The following is an 18,938-nucleotide window of genomic DNA, read 5'->3' on the forward strand; positions in this document are numbered from 1 at the left end:
ACAGACAAAACATACAGGTACAGACAACATGATCACGTGGGTTTGTTGTGCAAGCACAGATCCCGATCCGCAACCCGCCTTGAATAAAGATTACAGTGATATTTTTAAAAGTTCTAGTGTGGGCTTTATCCCACATTGATAAAATATATGGAGTCATATCCTTCGCGGAAGTTACTTCACCGAGCATCAATAGTTTATCTAAAGGCCTTTGTCACCAAATGGAATCCTTTGTTGTATGTTGTTTGAATGCTTGTTAAGTTTGAAGCTTGAACTTGTCCGATTTTTACTAAAAGAATTTAAATTAAGATCAAGAAAAAGCGTGATTGCTTGAGCCAAACATTTGTGAACATTTTAAATGCAGCTACGAGTAACATTAACCTTGTCTACGAGTGACATTGAAGTTCAAGTTAAACATACCAACTGTAAAAAAAATTTTCCCTGCGACAGTTACGAAAGCATGACGCCACGTGGTAATTAGTGGTAAAGTTTATAATAAAGATAAATTCAGGATTGTTTTACATATCGTTATAATGTTTTTTTACCTTGTTTGTTTTTTCTCTCTCTCAGTACCTGATCGCAGATCTTATCAAATTTCATGTGATTTGCTTTGTTGTGTCAACCGCAACAAAATCATTCGAGCGGCCCTACAGTTAAAACATTTACGTTGTAACACCGAAAAACGATTTCATGCAATGAGCGTCACTGACTAAAAATAATGCAATTTAAACCAAATACTTCAGACTACTAAAACATTGTTATTTAGTCATTTTAAAGTAACAGAAGATAACCAATCAAGATAATAGTTAATAGAGGCAATGGTAATGGTTGGAATTCACCACCATTTTGTCAATAGTCGTTAGATAGATTAAAGCGTGGAAACGTGCACATTGATCAAATGACGTGAATGTCTACAGTGATCCGTCTTAGGTTCATTACTCGAGATACTTCTCCTTTGAGAGATTTGACATGTGATACGTTCGGGTATTGGTTGATTTTACCGTCGAACCAAAACTCCAGTACCACCATAATCATCAAACCAACCGTGGCAAAGTTTATCATAGCCAACCATCAACAGATACAGACAAAACCTACAGGTTCAAACCACATGAACCCAAGTAAATTGTTTTGAGCTGATCAACAAAATGGAATTGAAGTATGGGAATATCCGATAGAACTATAAGCATTTGTAACTCAAATAAAGATTTATCTTAAATTATCTCCGCAAGATGTCATTGTGTCAACCCGTAAATCGATGAAATATGCGCATGGGCTGAACGACGTCACTACATCCTGTTTTCCGCATTAAGTAACGTGAACTCAAGTTACAGCTTGAAGGTTAGGCGTTGGAATAAATACATCAGCCTACACTCATTAATTTTTTGAGTATTTAAATTCAGTTAATTCTATGATTCCCAACCATGTACAGCAAGTATATCTTGTTTTTCCTTTTAACAATGACTATTTACTGACTAATGCAGTACCATTTAAGCAATGGGCGACATTTGCACATGTGGCATTCACCCGTTGATTTGTAATATTTTTTTTGAAACCTAAAGTTCTGAAACAGAGACAGCCTTTTTAGTGCCCCGTGACAGCCTACAAATTATTTAAAAATAGCTTATTCAATGTTAAATTAAATAAAACCTTTGTTGTTTGTGTGCGTCCTATACGATTTATGGTTTGGAAATGCCATTGAAGTTTTTATTTTTTTGACAAATTCCAACAAAAGTTTACATGTAAAGTTAAATGCTTGTATTGTAGCCAAGTGACAAACAAATGGTTTACGTTACCTGTGTTTATGCTAGTCGGGTAAACCGTTTGTACATAACGTTCACACCTTTCGCCGTATTGTCGGACGTATATGACAGGCGATTGTTACAGAAGGTCAAACTTTATGTGACGAAATTCCCCTTTCCAGCAAATTATTTGATTGATTTTGAGCTAATTGCATGTCCAATACAATGCTGTCGTCATTCATTTAAACATGGCAGAGTTTATCATAACCGACGTGTGTGGACAATCCATAGACACATAACCACCTGAGTTTGTTGAGCAAGCACAAACAACGTTGCAATTTATTCAATATTAATTTTGGATCAGGTGTTAAAATTCAGCACTATACGGAAATGGACAGCGCACGGCGAACTTCAAACCGCTTTAGCGCATGGTCGCCCCTGATAACACAAATATTGCTACACATGTTAAACACTTATCGATTTTGTTGCGTATCCTTTGGAAAACTTTGTATCTTTCGTATGGCTCTTTGGTCCTGTTATTTCTATTCAAAGCGGGCGGTTGGCAACATCGGTCAAGGCGCCCGACCCGTATCTAGGTAACACTTGTAGTGCTTTTACAAATACACACTATTGTAATCTTGATAACGATGGTTACATATTATCGTTTGACGCCTGTTTTGCGAAGATTTTATATAGGCTGCCATTTTTGATCGATCGCAACTAAATTCTATTCAGATCATTTCTTAAAAGTGAAATTTGTGATTTTTGTTGGCCACATTTTTTGTATCGCATTTAACTTTGCGTACGGTTTCCATATGCCAATATAAGTTTTTCGCTGGGCGGTAAATGAAGTTATCCTTGGTAGAGTTATTTCTGGAGCCACTGATAAGATGAACGGATGTGGGCACAGGACGTTGCCCACTATTTGTGAAGTTGTCACAATCGACATAAGATTGTCCTATTGTCGTTTCAGTAATGTGTCATTTATTTAAACGTCTGATACTAATATTGTCGCTCATCATTATTCATTTGTACTTCAAATAACAGCTACAATGAAGCTTGCCCTAAAAACTTTGCTGAAACAAAAACTGGTTGAATAATATTTTCTGATAGACATTGCTGCAGTTTTGCAACTCTTTCGCATTGTTGCTTTTTATTGATGAAAAATCATAGAATTCAAGTCTAGGATAACAACGGTTTCATACATTTAAACTTTGTAACCACAACATTAATCATAGCAGTTTAAAAGAAAACAAGATTTGAAGCATTATAGAAGGAAAACTGCACAACACTAACATGTTCTCTAGTTCAAACAAAATAGGCTATTTAAAAAACTGTATGACAAAGAATACATAAGTATGCAAAGCAATGCCATGATTCCGCTAAATTTATGTTTAGCTGACACAGTCTCCAGAATAAGTTTTCCCACAATAGAAAGCACAAACCACAGTAACTTTCAAGTGCATTAGCAAGGTAAACATGATTAAGTGCAAATGCAATCTGCATATATAGATACATGATTCTAACAAAAGGCAATCACATTCAGATACAAAGTAGGAGCTGTAACAATTTGCTAAAGAACTGGGACCATAAAACAAAGAAATATTAAAACAAGAACAGCTCATTTGCACAATCATTAACAAACATAGCACAACACATTGTTCTGAAAGAAGATTGTTGAAAAACTGATTTTGTTGGTTCCTGAAAACACCCACAAGTCAGTGAAGGTATTGCTAGCAAAGTAAGGTAACATAAATTGCACTGAAACAAAAGTTTAATAAAACAAATTTAGACATTTAACGCCTACACCACTTGTAAGAAAAACATGTTGTGGTAACAATTATGGCAGATTAAACAAAACAAAGAAACTTAAAATTGAAACATTGAGGTATTTTACTTACTAGATGTGTTTACTTGTCCTCCTACAAAACAGAACATGAAATTTACTTCAACTGAATGAATCACAATAATTCCATATGGATTTTGTGGCAAATTTATATCAGTACAAACAAAAAATTAATCCACATCTACCAAAAATAACTTACTTCCCTTCCATGAAGTTCAACTTCAGCATATGGATCATCATCTAAACAAAAAAAATACTTAAAAATGTTTACGACCTACAGGCATATTCAAATTTGTTAAACCTCCTAACCAGTGTCAGAGGTTGGATCTGGTGGTGGTTCTTTCTTTTTCTTTTTAGGTTTGCTCACAACAGCATAAGTTGCACCTCCACTTGATTCTCCATTCTTGTTGCCTGAGAATAATTTATTAAAGCGGACAGAAACACTCTTTCACATAAATAGGATAGATGGCACTGAACTAACCAGGATTTTTCACTTTCTTCACAACAACTGCATATTCATCACCCATGCTTGTGCTGGGTTGAGAAGCTGAATCCATTATGGAGTTGCTTTTCTTATTACTTGTTATTTTTGTTTTCTTGCCCTTGTTTTTCTTAGCTTTGTTCACTTCAGCATATGCTTCCTCAGGGGCATCGGGATTTTCAGGGGTATGAACATAAGCAACATTTACTTTCATTTCTTTGGTCTTGGCTTTGGCTACTGTTTGAATTTGAACATACATGAATTACTGAAATTAAACTAAAATGAGTTTACATTTTTTTGTTTTCTTAGTTTTGTCGACTTCAGCATATGTGACATCAGGTCGAGATGATGGACCGGCACCTTCATACAAAATGTTCACCTTTTCTTCTTTGAAACCTTTAAAAAAGCAAACAAAAACGACACTGCACACAGATGAGATTTTCCATGACATTTTTGGTGAAGCACCAAAAGGAAATTACAGCACTCAGTAGGACTGATAAACAAAATTTTAAATGCTTTAAACACATTTTTTACTAACCTTTTTTTACAGACCCATAAGCTTCTTCTATGGCATCAGGTGATGATGAAGATATGTAAGCAACATTCACTTTTACCTCCTTGGTAGTTGTTTTTTTATCATTTTTATCAACATTAACAGATTTGTTTCCATCAGTAACAGGTGAGGTTCCATACAATGGGTTCGCATGCTCTTCTTTCTCATCTGAAGAGAAAAAGTGTCAGACCGATGTTAAACCGGAAAATATGTATCAGATGGCATGCGGTGGATAAATAGCCATATGGCAAAAAAGATGGTTGCATATAAAAAATGGTTGACTGCATATCACTTTTATAATAAAGTTTTGTCAATGGGAATTGCCTTTTCTCTGTCGCAAACAGCAGTTAACAAAGAAAGCAGTGATGCATTGCGGTAGGGTTGAATGTGCAACTACCAGTTGTACATGTTTTGACCTTCTTAGTTATTTGGTGGTGATTATAATGAAAAGATATTATTGGAAAAACATTAAATTGTTCAAGAGAATGTTGCTAATCACAGAAGTATATCTTCATTTGTCATTTTATGTCAGGCCTGTCTCTTATTTATGCATTCAGTCAAAATAAGTTGCTTAATGCCCAGGGTGCAAAGTTTTAGCTAAGAAGGCTGTAAAAAAGGAATAGTATTAGCGAAAAGGCAATCACTTAGCTAAAAGGTTTGTGTAGTATGTGAAAAAGCAAAATAGTGAATGTATTAATGCTGATAACCTCCTAAACCTAAAGTTTGGAATTTATTAATAATAATGAGAGGACGCCAGTTTTTCCTATCTGGCATTAATAAAAAGGGACAGAAATAATTATCTTTTTAGTATGCCTGCATAATGTTAACCATAGGAGAATAATTTAAGTGTCATATACAATTTTACAGATTTTGAAAAAAAAAAACTAATACTAACTTCAAAACAAAACACCAAAATAATCTTACAAAATTGGATAAAGGAAACAATTTGAGCAACCTGTGTTGAAAATGTGATGCTTGAAAAAGCACACAACCAATACAGAGATTAGAACAATTAAAGTAGTTCCACCAATGGAGATCCCAATTAGAAAGGTTGTGTTGGATTTTAATGTTTCTTGGTTTGTGGTTGTTACAGGTTCTTGATTAAGAGTTGTTTGTGATTCAACAAACAAAAAAGTAAAATTTGATGTTCCAATGGAATTCTTTACAACAAGTGTGTACACATCACCTGGGGTAAGTGATACCTGCAAAATTATTTTTATGTAAGTGAGACCTTGACAAATATTCAAATGCTGTATTTAATTCACTTACCTGAGGGGTGAAAGTGTAGTTGCAGTTTTTGTCCTTGCTGCTTTCATGTACATTTATAGGTATATTTTCTGTAGTTTTAAGTTACAAAGATATAATGTTGCAAATTGTTAAAATATCATGAGAACATACCAGATGTATATAATGTAGCATTGGATGGGGCAGGGTTAGATGTTATGGTAATTCTACAATGATTAGAACATTTCCACATAGGTTTTCCATAACTACTCCAAAATGGTTTAACTAAAACATAACCAATGCATTAAACGTACAACACTTTGTGATATTACTCCTACACTAAAATATATCACAGAATTGAAAAACTAATAGATATCTTAAACAACAGAAAAATAAATCATATCCGTGGTTTGAAGATGTAATTTACAACTATTCTAACATCAGCTTTTCATTAGTATTTGTATAATTTAGTAGAAGCAAACCTACAAAAATTTACTTTTTAGTAACAAATAAATTATACTTACATGTTACATTAAGGGTTTTTAGTTTGGACCATCCACTTTTGGGTCTGATTTTAGTATAATTTGTGATTACTTGACATCGAATTTGTTTTCCATTCATTTCACGGTTTAGCTTCAGTTCATACGTTTGGTTCTAAAATTTAGGTACATTGCTTGCGAAATCACTTTTTGTTTGCCACAGTCTAATGCCAAGGTGACTTATAGACATTAAATAGTATTAGATTAATGCAGAAAAAATTGGATTCAATTATCAATGAGAAACAATCTTAATGTATTACCTATGAAGTAGAAATTTCAACACTGAACAAAGACAAATATTAAACTTACAGTTGAATGTGAAACATTATTGCCATTAAGTTGAAACTTGTAGCAGATTACTTCTGGGTATAATGATTCGTTATAGGAACAGAGGACAACCAAATTAGTTCCAACTTTACCTGATAAGTTACTTAGAATTGACACATTTGGTGCTGCAACAACAAAAAACACAACATTTTTGGCCAAAATTACACAATACATATTTAACATGTTTGCATTTGAAAAACGGATTTAGTTTTCTAAAAAAAATATTTCTGTAATAAAAGGTCATTTAGCCTAGTGCAAACCTCTCCTCAAATCTAGTGAGGTGAAAAAAAGCTGCTAACAAAGGTATTATTAGGAAACGCTGATGGAAACAAAGTATTTGTCAATCATTATAACAGATAAACACTTTCTTATTTATTGCTGTTAATATGATTACTTTCTACTCCAAACCAGGCTTCCTAAAATCAATTAGTAAGTCATAGTACAACATGTGCAAATCTTACCACAGATATGAACTATGTTTTTGTTCTAGCCAAAGTTCAACTGCCTTTTTTGTGAAAGGCGTAACAGTCATCTATCAATAGCAAACTGTAAATCAGGTGCATTCTTCACTGTTTTTATCATGCTAGAACACTGGTACAAGTTTATGTAAACATATTTTCAGTTCCCATTATGTAATCAATTCTGTCAATATCACCTCCCCAGCATTCCAACCCGTCTGCTCCAAACCATGTTGCATCATTTTGACAAATTGTTTCCCTGATACCAGGAGTTGAGTTGCTGTAAAACAACTCTTGTCCATTTGGACATTTAAACTGACCTTCTGTTCCAGAAGTATCGTTTTTTGCAACAACTTCAGGTAGATGTTCTCCATTTGCATTTAAAGAGCAGCCTGAAAAAGAATTTGTTTGTATTGTATATCCTAACCAATAGCAGTGAAAGAACAGAACATTAGAACATGTATGTTTTTGGCAATTATAAGACTAATTTTGAAGTTGGCCACATTGTTACTGTGTCCACATTATGTCAGATTTCAAAATAAATAAAAGAAAGATAAAGAAAGGGTCACAAGCTGTATTAAAATCATGAAAAGGGATCTATGAACCAAAAAAGTTGAGAAAACACTGCCTCCATTCCTGAATTCTCAAACAGCATCCCACCACACACATTCACTAATAAAAACTTACAAAAATGTTACTGTAAAATTGTAAATATGAGAATATAATACACAAGCTACTGCATGTTACAACTATGATTATCACTGTAATAGACTTGTTACTGTATACCTCTATTAATTTTTATCATAAAAAGTAAGTGGCTATACTTTTGTGATTTTATGTACTGCTAAAAATTCTTAAAACAATTTTTTTCTCTTGAATTAAATTTAAATATTAAGTTATACAGTATTTCTCAAGCTCTTTGTTAATCTAAAATGTTTCCAAACCAACAAAAAGTAATACCATGTTACTTGAATGTAAAAAGAACGCAGTAATGTTTTATGCAAAGTGGTTGATCCTCCCAGGCTGCAAAGCCTGTAAACCTAACGATCTCTATACAATAGCTGTGATTCCCTGATAAGGAACTGGAGAGTGGAGTGATCCTGCCAATCATGCGATTGCATGAAACAGTACTGTATAGTCTAATTATAGTGGTAGAGATCCCCTTTATTCGATGGTTGTCTGACAAGTTGTGCGCTTGCACACCAGTCTACCTTGGCCACAATGTACCCTGTGAAACCACTGAGCTCTGTATCTCTGCGCTGGGCCTGGTTCGCCCAGGGTCATAAGTTCCAACCTTCCAGGGAGCTTCATTTTTCAAAGATATGAATTGTCAGGAAAAAGTGGCTGATCCAGCTAGGCTGCAAAGCCTGTAAACCTAATATGTAGTGAAATGTTGTTTTTGAGCAAAAACTTATAATAAAATACTCTTCTATTTAAATCGTATTATTTCCGACCTGAAACCCAAACAAATTAGAAAATTGCTCACAGAAAATTTCTAAAAACTGGTTTACTTCCCATATATTTCATCCCTTTAATCAGGAAACCTTAATGTCTGAACTCCAACACATAAACTTTCAAATAAAGGTAATTAAAAAACATCTATTGAACCAACAATTGTTGACTATGTGCTTTGCAGCAGTAGCAATTACTACGTGACAACATGTGATCTTGCTAGTTCTCCAACATAAGTCTAAATATTTTGTTTCCCTTGAAGCCCAACTTTCTGCTGTGACCTACTGATATGTGCTAAAGAATTGGTCTTTTTTTATTTTGATAACCTGAATACTTCGCTAGACTGACATTTCAAGATATAATCAAATTAACGAGGTGGGGTTGTATATGTTTTTGGAGATTACCTGTAATGTTCAAGCAAGTTGTCAACAAAACAACGTCATGTACAAATAAAACACAGTGGTTTGAATGTACTTCGTAAAAAGTTATAGCAACAAATACTTGGCTGTTATTCTGTAATACAGGATCACTACAGTTAAACCTGTAAAACAAATTCAATTATTATTTGAAATATTAATTTACTTCATTTACCTAAAACCAACAAATAACATTACATCATACTTATTAACGAAAATTTACAGAACATAAATATTTAAAGATGTTACCTTGGTATATTTAATGAATCTGAGCATTCATTCAACGATGGACGATAATTCCAAAGCAACTAACAAATAAAAAAGTTTAAGCAAGTCCAGTGTATGCTCACAATTTTTTTGCAATGAAATAACAACAAATGTATGTCAAAGGGGGAAAAGGACTGCTCTTAATTCATGTCAAATCACCTCTTAGTTAGATCAAGTCATATAATAAATAGATTTAGAAGTTACTTTCTTGTAGATCAAGATGTCCAAAATGTTTATTACAAATTATGAAGGTACTTACATGGCTTCTCTCATATACATCCAAAAATAAAGACAAGGCTATTGTTTCGTTAGGTTTTGAAGCAGTAGCAGTGTAAACTATATCTGCCCCTCTTGCTTGCTTGGGTTGTGGTAACACAGTCACAATTGGTGATTGGGGTGCTAAACAAAAGCCACTGTATTTTTTTTGTCAAAATCATCGTGAAAAAAAAACAGAAATTTTTTTTAAAGTTGACCAAAAACCGCATCGTGCTTGCATTAGCCATTGTTTTCAAACAGGGAGAATTGTTACTGAACACTTGGCATTGTTACTAAACATGTTGCATTGTTACGAAACAAGTGTGATTTTTCGTCAGTCGAAGGACAAAATGTATTTTTTAGTGGTCATGTTGTTGTAATGACAAGCGGTTTCTTTGTGTGTAAAGTAAATTAGTTTAGTTGTTATACAAATTCACACAAAAAATTTGACACCCCCCTTTAAAATACCCTGGATACGCCTATGACTGTAACCATTTATTAACCACACCAATTTCGATTAATGTCTCATCTGCAAATAGTGTTAAGTGGAATAAGGAGGCGTAAGTCATTGACACGAAAAAAAGTGTTTCTTAAGGTGGTCCCTGGAATGCCTTACTTCATTGTAAGAATTGTAACCACAGTGTTTTATTAAACATTTCTTTCACTACATCTGTATAAACTAGTTTCTAGTTGATGTTAAACAAACATATAACTAACCTATGTTTTGTGCAGCCTACTTAAAATTTTACAAGTTACCTGTAGGATGATAAAAAACTGCTAACAGATTCCAAACCAGAAAAAACGTAAATCTCATGATATCATTGAAGGCAAATCAAACCTGAAAAGTTACAAATAACTAAAAATTATTTGACCCAAATATTTCTTTGTTTTTCTATGGCTACAATGCTAACTGGCATTTGATTCAACAAGAAAATCCACTAGACTACTTGAAAATTGCCTTACAGCTGCTTCCTGGCTAAAAACTACGACAATATGTTCGGACTGCGCACCTCTATCTTAATGTGCAGATACCTTGTCCAAACAGTGCAACAGCACAACCAGGGCGTCGATTTTTTTCTGCGTGTCGAACATCTTGAGAAAAATTGTCGTGCGTGTCGAATAGTAAAAATATCGTATCTGGTAACTAACGCATGAGAACGACCAGGCTTATTTCGATTACAGGATTCTTGTACTTACATAAGTTTAGAATACACGTTGAAATAACGACAAAACAATTGAAAACCTTGCATGTTGTAGAGGCTGCTATGTCTCTTTGAAGGTCCGATTAAACGAAAAATGGTACTTGTTTCGTCACAATGCTCCATGTTTGGTAACAATGGTTAGTTTTGGGTTTTAGGAGCTTATTCGCTGAACGTTAATGCAAGTGCTGGCCGTTTTTTGCATGGATTTTGTCCAAAAATTTATTGCGGTTGCGTTTATTTAGGCATCTAAAAAGACATATTTATTTGGGGTGGGGATCCCAAGCGATGATGCCATTGAGTTTTCAACACTCGTAACCGTTCAGTTAAAAGCTGTTGTTTGATAGAGACTCGTAATACAAATTTCTCAGCAAATATTTGTTTGCGGTTTAAACTTAAACGACTTATATTGGCACCAATGTAGAAGATAATGAGGAATTGTAATTTATTGCTTTTAATTGTTTAACCAACATTCGTTCATAACGCACGTCACTCTTTAAGTCACGATACTCGTGCGTTATTAATCTGATAAGCCCGCTCTCGCACCTAAGAGAAATTAATCTTGGTCAGCTTCGCAAACCGGAATTTTCCGCTGACCAAAGCCTCACGATTCTTTGTTATCTACGTTTGTTTTATGACATTTTTACTCGGTCAACACGTGGTACTGCATACCGGTAACTTAAAATTTATTCACTCTGCCCGTGCCGAATAAATCGACACCCTGAGCACAACCTTGCATCGTTGAAAGAATAAAGGTATGTGGCAAAATTAATGCAAGCATAAGTAGAGCCAAGGGAGGGGTGATTAAAGCACAGCAAGATCTAACAAAATTTGTGGTAGCTGTCGATTGGCCCTGTTTCTGTATTTTCCATGAGTATCATGGTTCCGATATCGCGTCATCAATGGGTCTGACGTCACAGTGCTACAGTTAAAGTTATTTACTAAAACGTGTGTAACGCTGCGGTAAATCATTTTGTGGTAAAACCTTTACGTTTAGGCAAAGCAGAAATTGTCAAAGAATAAAAATACCAAGCACCAAAAATTTACGCTCAGGTGAAGAAAAACATCTTTAATTAACGGCAAAGGAATAAAAGAACATTTCAGGCATTTATTTTATATGCTGCGATTTTCCCCACTAACAAGACAGTGAACGCGCACATCGATGCAAATTAGCTGTTAGACTCTCGTTGCCGTTAACTCCAGATGTTTTTCTTCTCCGAAACATTTTCTCCTAAACTTTATTTTTGGTGCTCGGCATTTTTATTCTTTGACAATTTCTGCTTTGCCTAAACGTAAAATGATTTGCAACAGCACAACACGCGTGTTTTTGGAGAACTCTTATCTAAACCAATGCATTTTCCGACGAACTTTACCAGGAAGATTGTGACGTCAGACCCAGTGATGACGCAAAGTCGGAACTTTGAATAGGAGTTTTGCCCCCTGTCCTGCGTTAAGGGATGCTGGTTAGGCGATATGAGCGTGCTTTGGGGAGTTACGCGGTTTTTAAGTAGAGCAGTTTATCGGCGGTGGACGATGTTGAAACTCTGATTGAAAAAATGAGGCAGTTGTCTGTAAAACGGATCATAAGAAATTTCTTCATATGTGATTTCATTTTAGTCTCCCACTTTTCGACACACACACACACACACACACACACACACACACACACACACACACACACACACGGCTAAAAATTATTTGCAAAGCAAATACCTTAGCTGCACCCTGACGGAAATCATTTTAACTTTTAAAATAATAATAATGTGGGTTAGCCGTGTGGTAAAAAGTACACTGTGGCAGATCAAGTTATGCACGCATGTTTCCCCGACATAATTCCTCACTCAACGGAACGAAGGATGCCAGAGGACTGTACAAGTTCTACCGGAAAGCCTAACTACATCTGCAGCTTTCGTTCCGTGTATTGAGGTTGTGTGTTGAATTAAGAAAAATGCGTACGCAATTTTTTTTTTATTTTAATAATCTGACCTTTCGGAACAATTAAAAGTAACTTTTATGGACCGACCCGTCCCCGTCCCTGTCCTGAATAAAAATTGAACGCCATACTCAATTGTCAATTAAAGGGCTCCTAAGTTATGACTTTAATCATAACTTTAAATCAAGTAAAGGCGGCGTTTCTACTTGAGAATAAAGAGTGGCGGGGTTCTCCATTCTATCCTCAGTATAATTTACCCCTGTAGAGAAGTATTTTTCAACCTTTTTGAGCCACGGAACACAATTTTTATCAAAATAATCTTGCGGAACGCCAAATTGTTGGAAGTGGTGCGGCATTGTACTTAACCAGCAACAGGCCCGCGCAATTACATTTTTATTGTTACAAAACGAATCTTATTGTTACACAACGAATCTTATTGTTACACAACATTGGAACATTGTTGATAGTGGATGATTACTTTCATAAAAAAGTGATTTTCGACCCGTGTTCCACGGAACATCAGTCAGACTATTAAATTTTTTGCGGAACACCTGATGATCTTTCACGGAGCACTTGTGTTCCGCGAAACACCGGTTGAAAATCACGGCTGTAGTGATCCGAAGTAAGTGTTAATGTTAGTTATTGTTCTAACTAAAAGGTCGCAAAGGCAGTCCGTGGCAAATGTGTTTTTGATAGTCATAGGAGTCGGAGTGTTTTCTTTTTGCAAACGTGACGTCCCTGCAAAAGTTGGTGACCCCGACGTGATGCACCCCATCCAAATGTTAAAAAACTTTTGCAGAAAACAGCGCTACATACTGGACACGATATCGTTACCGGTCTGTCATTATATGCACGTATATGAATGATCTGAGCTTGAGTGTTTGTTAACTGGCTTTGCTGTAAGTTCTCATTCATCCAGCTGACATCTCACCGGTTCTATAAGTATGCAATTGTGCAATAGACCAATAATGATGTTTGGCGCATTAGTTTATTTGAATATTGTGTTCTTGTCAAGCACAGTTACCAAGATTTGTGTGGGTAAGTTTATGTGTTTCATCGAAATTCTTTGATCGCTTTGCTTCTTTTGTGATTTTATTTTGGAAATGTAACGGTTAGTGATATGGTATGGCAGCTAGATTAGAAAAATTTTGCAATTAAAGCCAGGGATGGTGATTTGTCATATGTTGATTGTTAGAGCTACGCCTACAGTGCACTAAATCACTGCAAAAAAACTTTAGTATTTACTGAAAATGTGGAAAAACATGAAAAACTTTATTTTGTATTACTGTCGTATGTTCAATGCAAAAAATATGACAAAGTTTTTAACCTGACCCATCGAAATGTTTGAGCATGTTTTAAGTTATTGACTTGGATTCTACTATTTTTTCCATGTATTATCTATTTTGGTTTGTTGATGTTACTTGTCACTTCACAAAATACTAAAGCACATGAGTGTAGAATTTTTTGAGTAGAATAGCTCAGTTGTTTTTAATGGCACTTAAAAAAAGTGAGGTTTCAAAACAGCTATAATCATATTATAAACTCATAAAACACAATTTTCTATAAGGTTGTACATTTGGGGTTCACAAATCATAATTTTGTGGAGTAACAGCATATACATACTAACCATTTGCAAAGATATTGTGCTTTCATTCAACAACATGAATTGGCTACAAACATTTTGTGAAATTTGGTAAATATATGATGTAATGTTATTTGTTGGTTTTAAGTAAATGAAGTCTTTGGGTTTTTCAATTTGGCCTTTTAATTATTTTTGTCTCACACATTTAGTTGTTAGATGGCAGTCAATTTGGTATATACTTAACTTTTAGAATGTAGGACTTTCGAATAATAATTGAATTTGTTTTACAGGTTAACCTGTAGATCTGTATTGCGAAACAGCCAAGTATTTGTTGCTATAACTCTTTACGAAGTATATTCAAACCACTGTTTTTTATTTTTAAAAAAAGATGGTAATGTGTTGGAAACTTGCTTAAACGTTACAGGTAATATGCAAAATAATATATACAACCCCACCTCGTTAATTTGGTTGTATCTTTAAATGTCAGTGAACTAAAGTATTCAGGTTATCAAAATTAAAAAAAGGCCAATTCTTTAGTACATATCAGAAGGTTACAGCAGAAAGTTAGGCTTCAAGGGAAACAAAATATTTAGTACAAACATTGAAGAAATATCAAAACCACATGTTGTCATGTAATAATTGCTTCTGCTACAATTTGTGTACGTAGTCAACAGTTGTTGGTACAAATAGATGCTTTTTATTACCTCTGTTTAAAAGTTGTTGTGTTGGAAGTCAGACATTGAGGTTTCTTGAATAAAGGGATGAAAGGTATGGGAAGAAACCAGTTTTTAGAAGTGAGCAATTTGTCAGTTTGTTTGGGTTTACATCAACAAGGTCGGAAATCATACAATTTACATGGAAACGTACTTTGTTATCAATTTTTGCTCATAAACAACATTTCGTTGTTAAATAAGTTCACAGGCTTCAAAGCCCAGGCATGTCAGAGCGAGAAAAAATCAAGCTCCCAGTGAATTTTGAACTCATGGCGCTGGTGCTAACTAGCCTCAACGTTCTACCAACTGAACTACGGGAGCTCAGTGGTTTCAAATCCTAGTACCATCAAATAACAAATCTATCACAGTAGAAATAGTTGTAACAAGCAGTAGCTTGTGTATTATATTCTCATATTTTCAATTTTACAGTAACATTTTTGTAAGTTTTTATTAGTGAATGTTGTGTGGTGGGATGCTGTTTGAGAATCCATGATTTGGGGCGGTGTTTTCTTACCTTTTTTTATCATGGACTAGGTTCATGATTTAATAACTGTTGATATTGTTTTGTAGTATTTTCAATGCTGATTACGTGGAAAATATGATGTGACATAATATTGGGGGTCAGAGATAAAACAGGTTCACAAAATTTGGTCTGTAGCCAAAAACGTTTGAAAAACCTTGGATTAGGATATAGAATACAAACAAATTGTTTTTTAGACTGCTCCTTAAATGCAAATGGAAAACATCTACCTGAAGTTGTTGGAAAAAATGCTTCTTTTGGAGCAAAAAAACAATTTAAATGCCCAGCAGGACAGGAGTTGTTTTACAGCAACTCAACTCCTGGTATCAGGGATACAATTTGCCAAAATGATGCAACATGGTTTGGAGCAGACGGCTTGGATAACTGTAAGTTTAATTCTTGTCTGTGTTTAGTTTTGAAATTTCTACTTCGTAGGTAATAAATGTCTACATTAAGATTGTTTCTCATAGATAATTGAATCCAATTTGTTCTACATTAATCTAATACTATTTAATGTATATAAGTCACCTTGGCATTAGACTGTGACAAACAAAAAGTGATTTCGCAAGCAATGTACCTAAATTTTAGAACCAAACGTATGAACTGAAGCTAAACCGTGAAATGAATGGAAAACAAATTCGATGTCAAGTAATCACAAATTGTACTAAAATCAGACTAAAAACCCTTAATGTAACATGTAAGTATAATTTATTTGTTACTAAAAAGTAAATTTTTGTGTTATCTATGAGAAACAATCTTAATGTAGACATTTATTACCTACGAAGTAAAAATTTCAAAACTAAACACAGACAAGAATTAAACTTACAGTTGAATGTGAAACATTATTGCCATTGAGTTGAAACTTGTAGCCGATTGCTTCTGGGTATAATGGTTCTGTTGTATTCTTCAATCACAAACAGTTCAAGTGTATTGATACAAAACGGTGCGCAGGTTTTATAGGCAAAGCCAACACGCAAATAACGCCAGGAACGCAATTATTAGCCACTGAGGTGCGCAGTACATCCACAGGCGTGAGTCGCATTGCCAGACACGCTGATTACACGGCGAATCTAAAGCGCCGTTTTGTTGGGTCAACTTTAGGACACATAATGATGTAATTACACAACACCTCCCCGCCAATATTGGGTTATGGAACAACGCAAAATGACACTATTAACCATAAAATTTGGGAGGCTTCGGACGCCGTTTCGAGCGCCGGGGTAAACTCTCCCCGTGTGACAACTCCTGCGCCGCAGGTGAATGAGTATTGTCAGGACTAACGATAGTCTCAGGGGTGACCGTGTCGCGCGTATCGGCACGACCGGACTCTTCATCATCGGATGCATCGCGTGATGTTGGGTGATCTGCTGGTTCATCTCCTGGCTCGTCATCTTGTGATGATGCATATCTGGGTCGAAGTTGGTCAATATGTCGTCTCCATATCGGACCTCGGGGAATAACTTTAACCCGAACACTTCGACTTCCGCAACGTTTGATGACCAGTGCGGGAACCCATCGTGGGTCTTTGTCATGCCGTGGTCCGTAATACAGTGCATAGCAAGGATCACCGACGTTGTATGTCCTGTTAACGCGTGTAGTGGAAACACCGTGTTTAACTCCTTGCAACTGCTTTTTCTGGACATCATGTACTGGAGAAGGCATCATGGTGTCAATCTTTGTTCGTATTTGCCTTCCGTTTAAAAGTTCACTTGGGGAGTATCCGCTACTGTTTGGTATACGGCGGTATTGCATGAGAAAAGTTCTCAATGCGTTCATGGGCGGCTCAGAAGACTTTCGTAATGCCTTCTTGAAAGTTTGCACCAAGCGCTCCGCTGCCCCATTGGTCGCAGGATGATAAGGTGCGCCTGTAAGGTGAACAATCCCCCTTTCTCTGCAGTAGTTTCGGAACTCCTCCGATGTAAACGATGGTGCATTGTCGGACACTATTGAGTGTGGATATCCGAAATGCGCGAAATCTTGGTCGAGAAGATCCATTGTTAATTGCTTTAGCGGTGATTGCTTGAGTACGGTGAATGCATGGATACTTCGTATAAGCATCAATTACAACCAACCAGTTGTAACCCATAAAATTTATGGCATGGTCGACATGAATTCGACTCCATGGCTTCTCGGGTAGTATCCATGCATTGGCTGCTTCAATACTGGAAATGCAATTCAGTTTCTCAATTCTTTTAACGCCATGGGACGAGCGCTGTCGAATCTTTTTGCGGCAAACGGATTCCAAGTGTCCAGTTAGGTGACAAAAATGACAGGTTGCATTCTTGAAACGACATTCGGAAGCCTGACGCGAAGTCTTGCCACATCGATAACATTTCCTCCCTTCAGGTAATTGCACCGTCCTCGAATCCAATTTACGTTTCTCCCACGGCTTAGCTGTAGCACGTACCTTGAACACCGAAGTCGATGGCTGCGTCCCGTAAACAGTTTCTTTAGCCACTTTGGCAGCATCTTCGGTTTCAACCGCAATGTCAATCGCACGAGCAAAACTCAATTCGTCATCCTTTGTCCTAAACAGAGCTTTTAAAACCGCCTCGTTTTCAATTGAACAGATAAAACGAGTGCGTAAAGCTTCATCCAATGGATCTGTGATGGATGCAAAGTCGCAAGTTGCTGCGCTTTGTCGAATGCGAACAGCGAGCTCTTGAATGTTTCTCCCGGCTTGCGCTTCATGTCAGTCCAAAACTTGAACCTTTCGCGGACTATGAAACGTTTGGGGTCAAACTGAAACTTCATATGTTGGACGATTTCTTCTAACGTGAGCTCATTGATGTCTCTTGGTGGCGATTCCTGTGCAGCCAAATTGAAAAGCATCTTGTACACCGTTGAAGATTGATTCGTCAAAAATACCTTTGCCAGTCGATCGTCAGGTACCAAATGAGCTTTGGCAAACGTGCAAAACCGGGACCAGTAGTCAACCCACAGCTCTGAAGTCGAATCAAAAGGCAAAAAATTTGGCGTATTTAGGTGAGTTACCGTTGATGCCGTTCCTTCCGTCGATCCTTCACTCGAGCGAGGCTTCCCCAGAATTGCTATCATCGCCTCCATTTGTTCTTGGTGTCGACGTTCTTGTTCTTCAAGTTGACGTTCTTGAACTTCACGTTGACGCTCTTGGGCTTTAAGTTGACGTTGCATCATCTCCACAAGCTTCTCCATGACCAGAAATCCCATCCTCGTCGCCAAATAACTGTTGTATTCTTCAGTCACAAACAGTTCAAGTGTATTGATACAAAACGGTGCGCAGGTTTTATAGGCAAAGCCAACACGCAAATAACGCCAGGAACGCAATTATTAGCCACTGAGGTGCGCAGTACATCCACAGGCGTGAGTCGCATTGCCAGACACGCTGATTACACGGCGAATCTAAAGCGCCGTTTTGTTGGGTCAACTTTAGGACACATAATGATGTAATTACACAA

General features: G+C 36.1%; 1 protein-coding gene and 1 long non-coding RNA gene across 2 annotated transcripts; both read right to left on the bottom strand.

The window, feature by feature from the left end:
• Positions 1 to 6,027: 6,027 nt before the first annotated feature.
• Positions 6,028 to 6,826, bottom strand: LOC145899639 (uncharacterized). The gene is made up of 3 exons (XR_014402496.1): positions 6,689 to 6,826; positions 6,365 to 6,494; positions 6,028 to 6,125 (listed from the first exon to the last, which is right to left on the bottom strand). It is a non-coding gene; the product is annotated as an uncharacterized LOC145899639 (long non-coding RNA).
• A 482-nt stretch (positions 6,827 to 7,308) lies between these two features.
• LOC145899848 (uncharacterized) lies at positions 7,309 to 10,406 on the bottom strand. Its single transcript, XM_082988774.1, has 5 exons — positions 10,311 to 10,406; positions 9,559 to 9,698; positions 9,282 to 9,340; positions 9,021 to 9,157; positions 7,309 to 7,556 (listed from the first exon to the last, which is right to left on the bottom strand). The coding sequence occupies exons 1-5, from the start codon at positions 10,366 to 10,368 to the stop codon at positions 7,309 to 7,311; spliced, it is 642 nt and encodes a 213-aa protein (XP_082844900.1). The 5' UTR covers positions 10,369 to 10,406.
• Between the last annotated feature and the right edge of the window lie 8,532 nt (positions 10,407 to 18,938).

This window comes from Ascidia mentula, chromosome 4 (genome assembly GCF_947561715.1).
Source record: "Ascidia mentula chromosome 4, kaAscMent1.1, whole genome shotgun sequence".
Lineage (NCBI taxonomy): Eukaryota > Metazoa > Chordata > Ascidiacea > Phlebobranchia > Ascidiidae > Ascidia > Ascidia mentula.

Coding starts and splice junctions, on each gene's coding strand:
- LOC145899848 (XM_082988774.1), bottom strand. CDS start 10,368: ATGAGATTTACGTTTTTTCTGGTTTGGAATCTGTTAGCAGTTTTTTAT. Junction 9,341..9,558: donor ATGTATATGAGAGAAGCCAT/GTAAGTACCTTC, acceptor TTTATTTGTTAG/TTGCTTTGGAATTATCGTCC. Junction 7,557..9,020: donor AACTTGCTTGAACATTACAG/GTAATCTCCAAA, acceptor ATTCTTTTTCAG/GCTGCTCTTTAAATGCAAAT.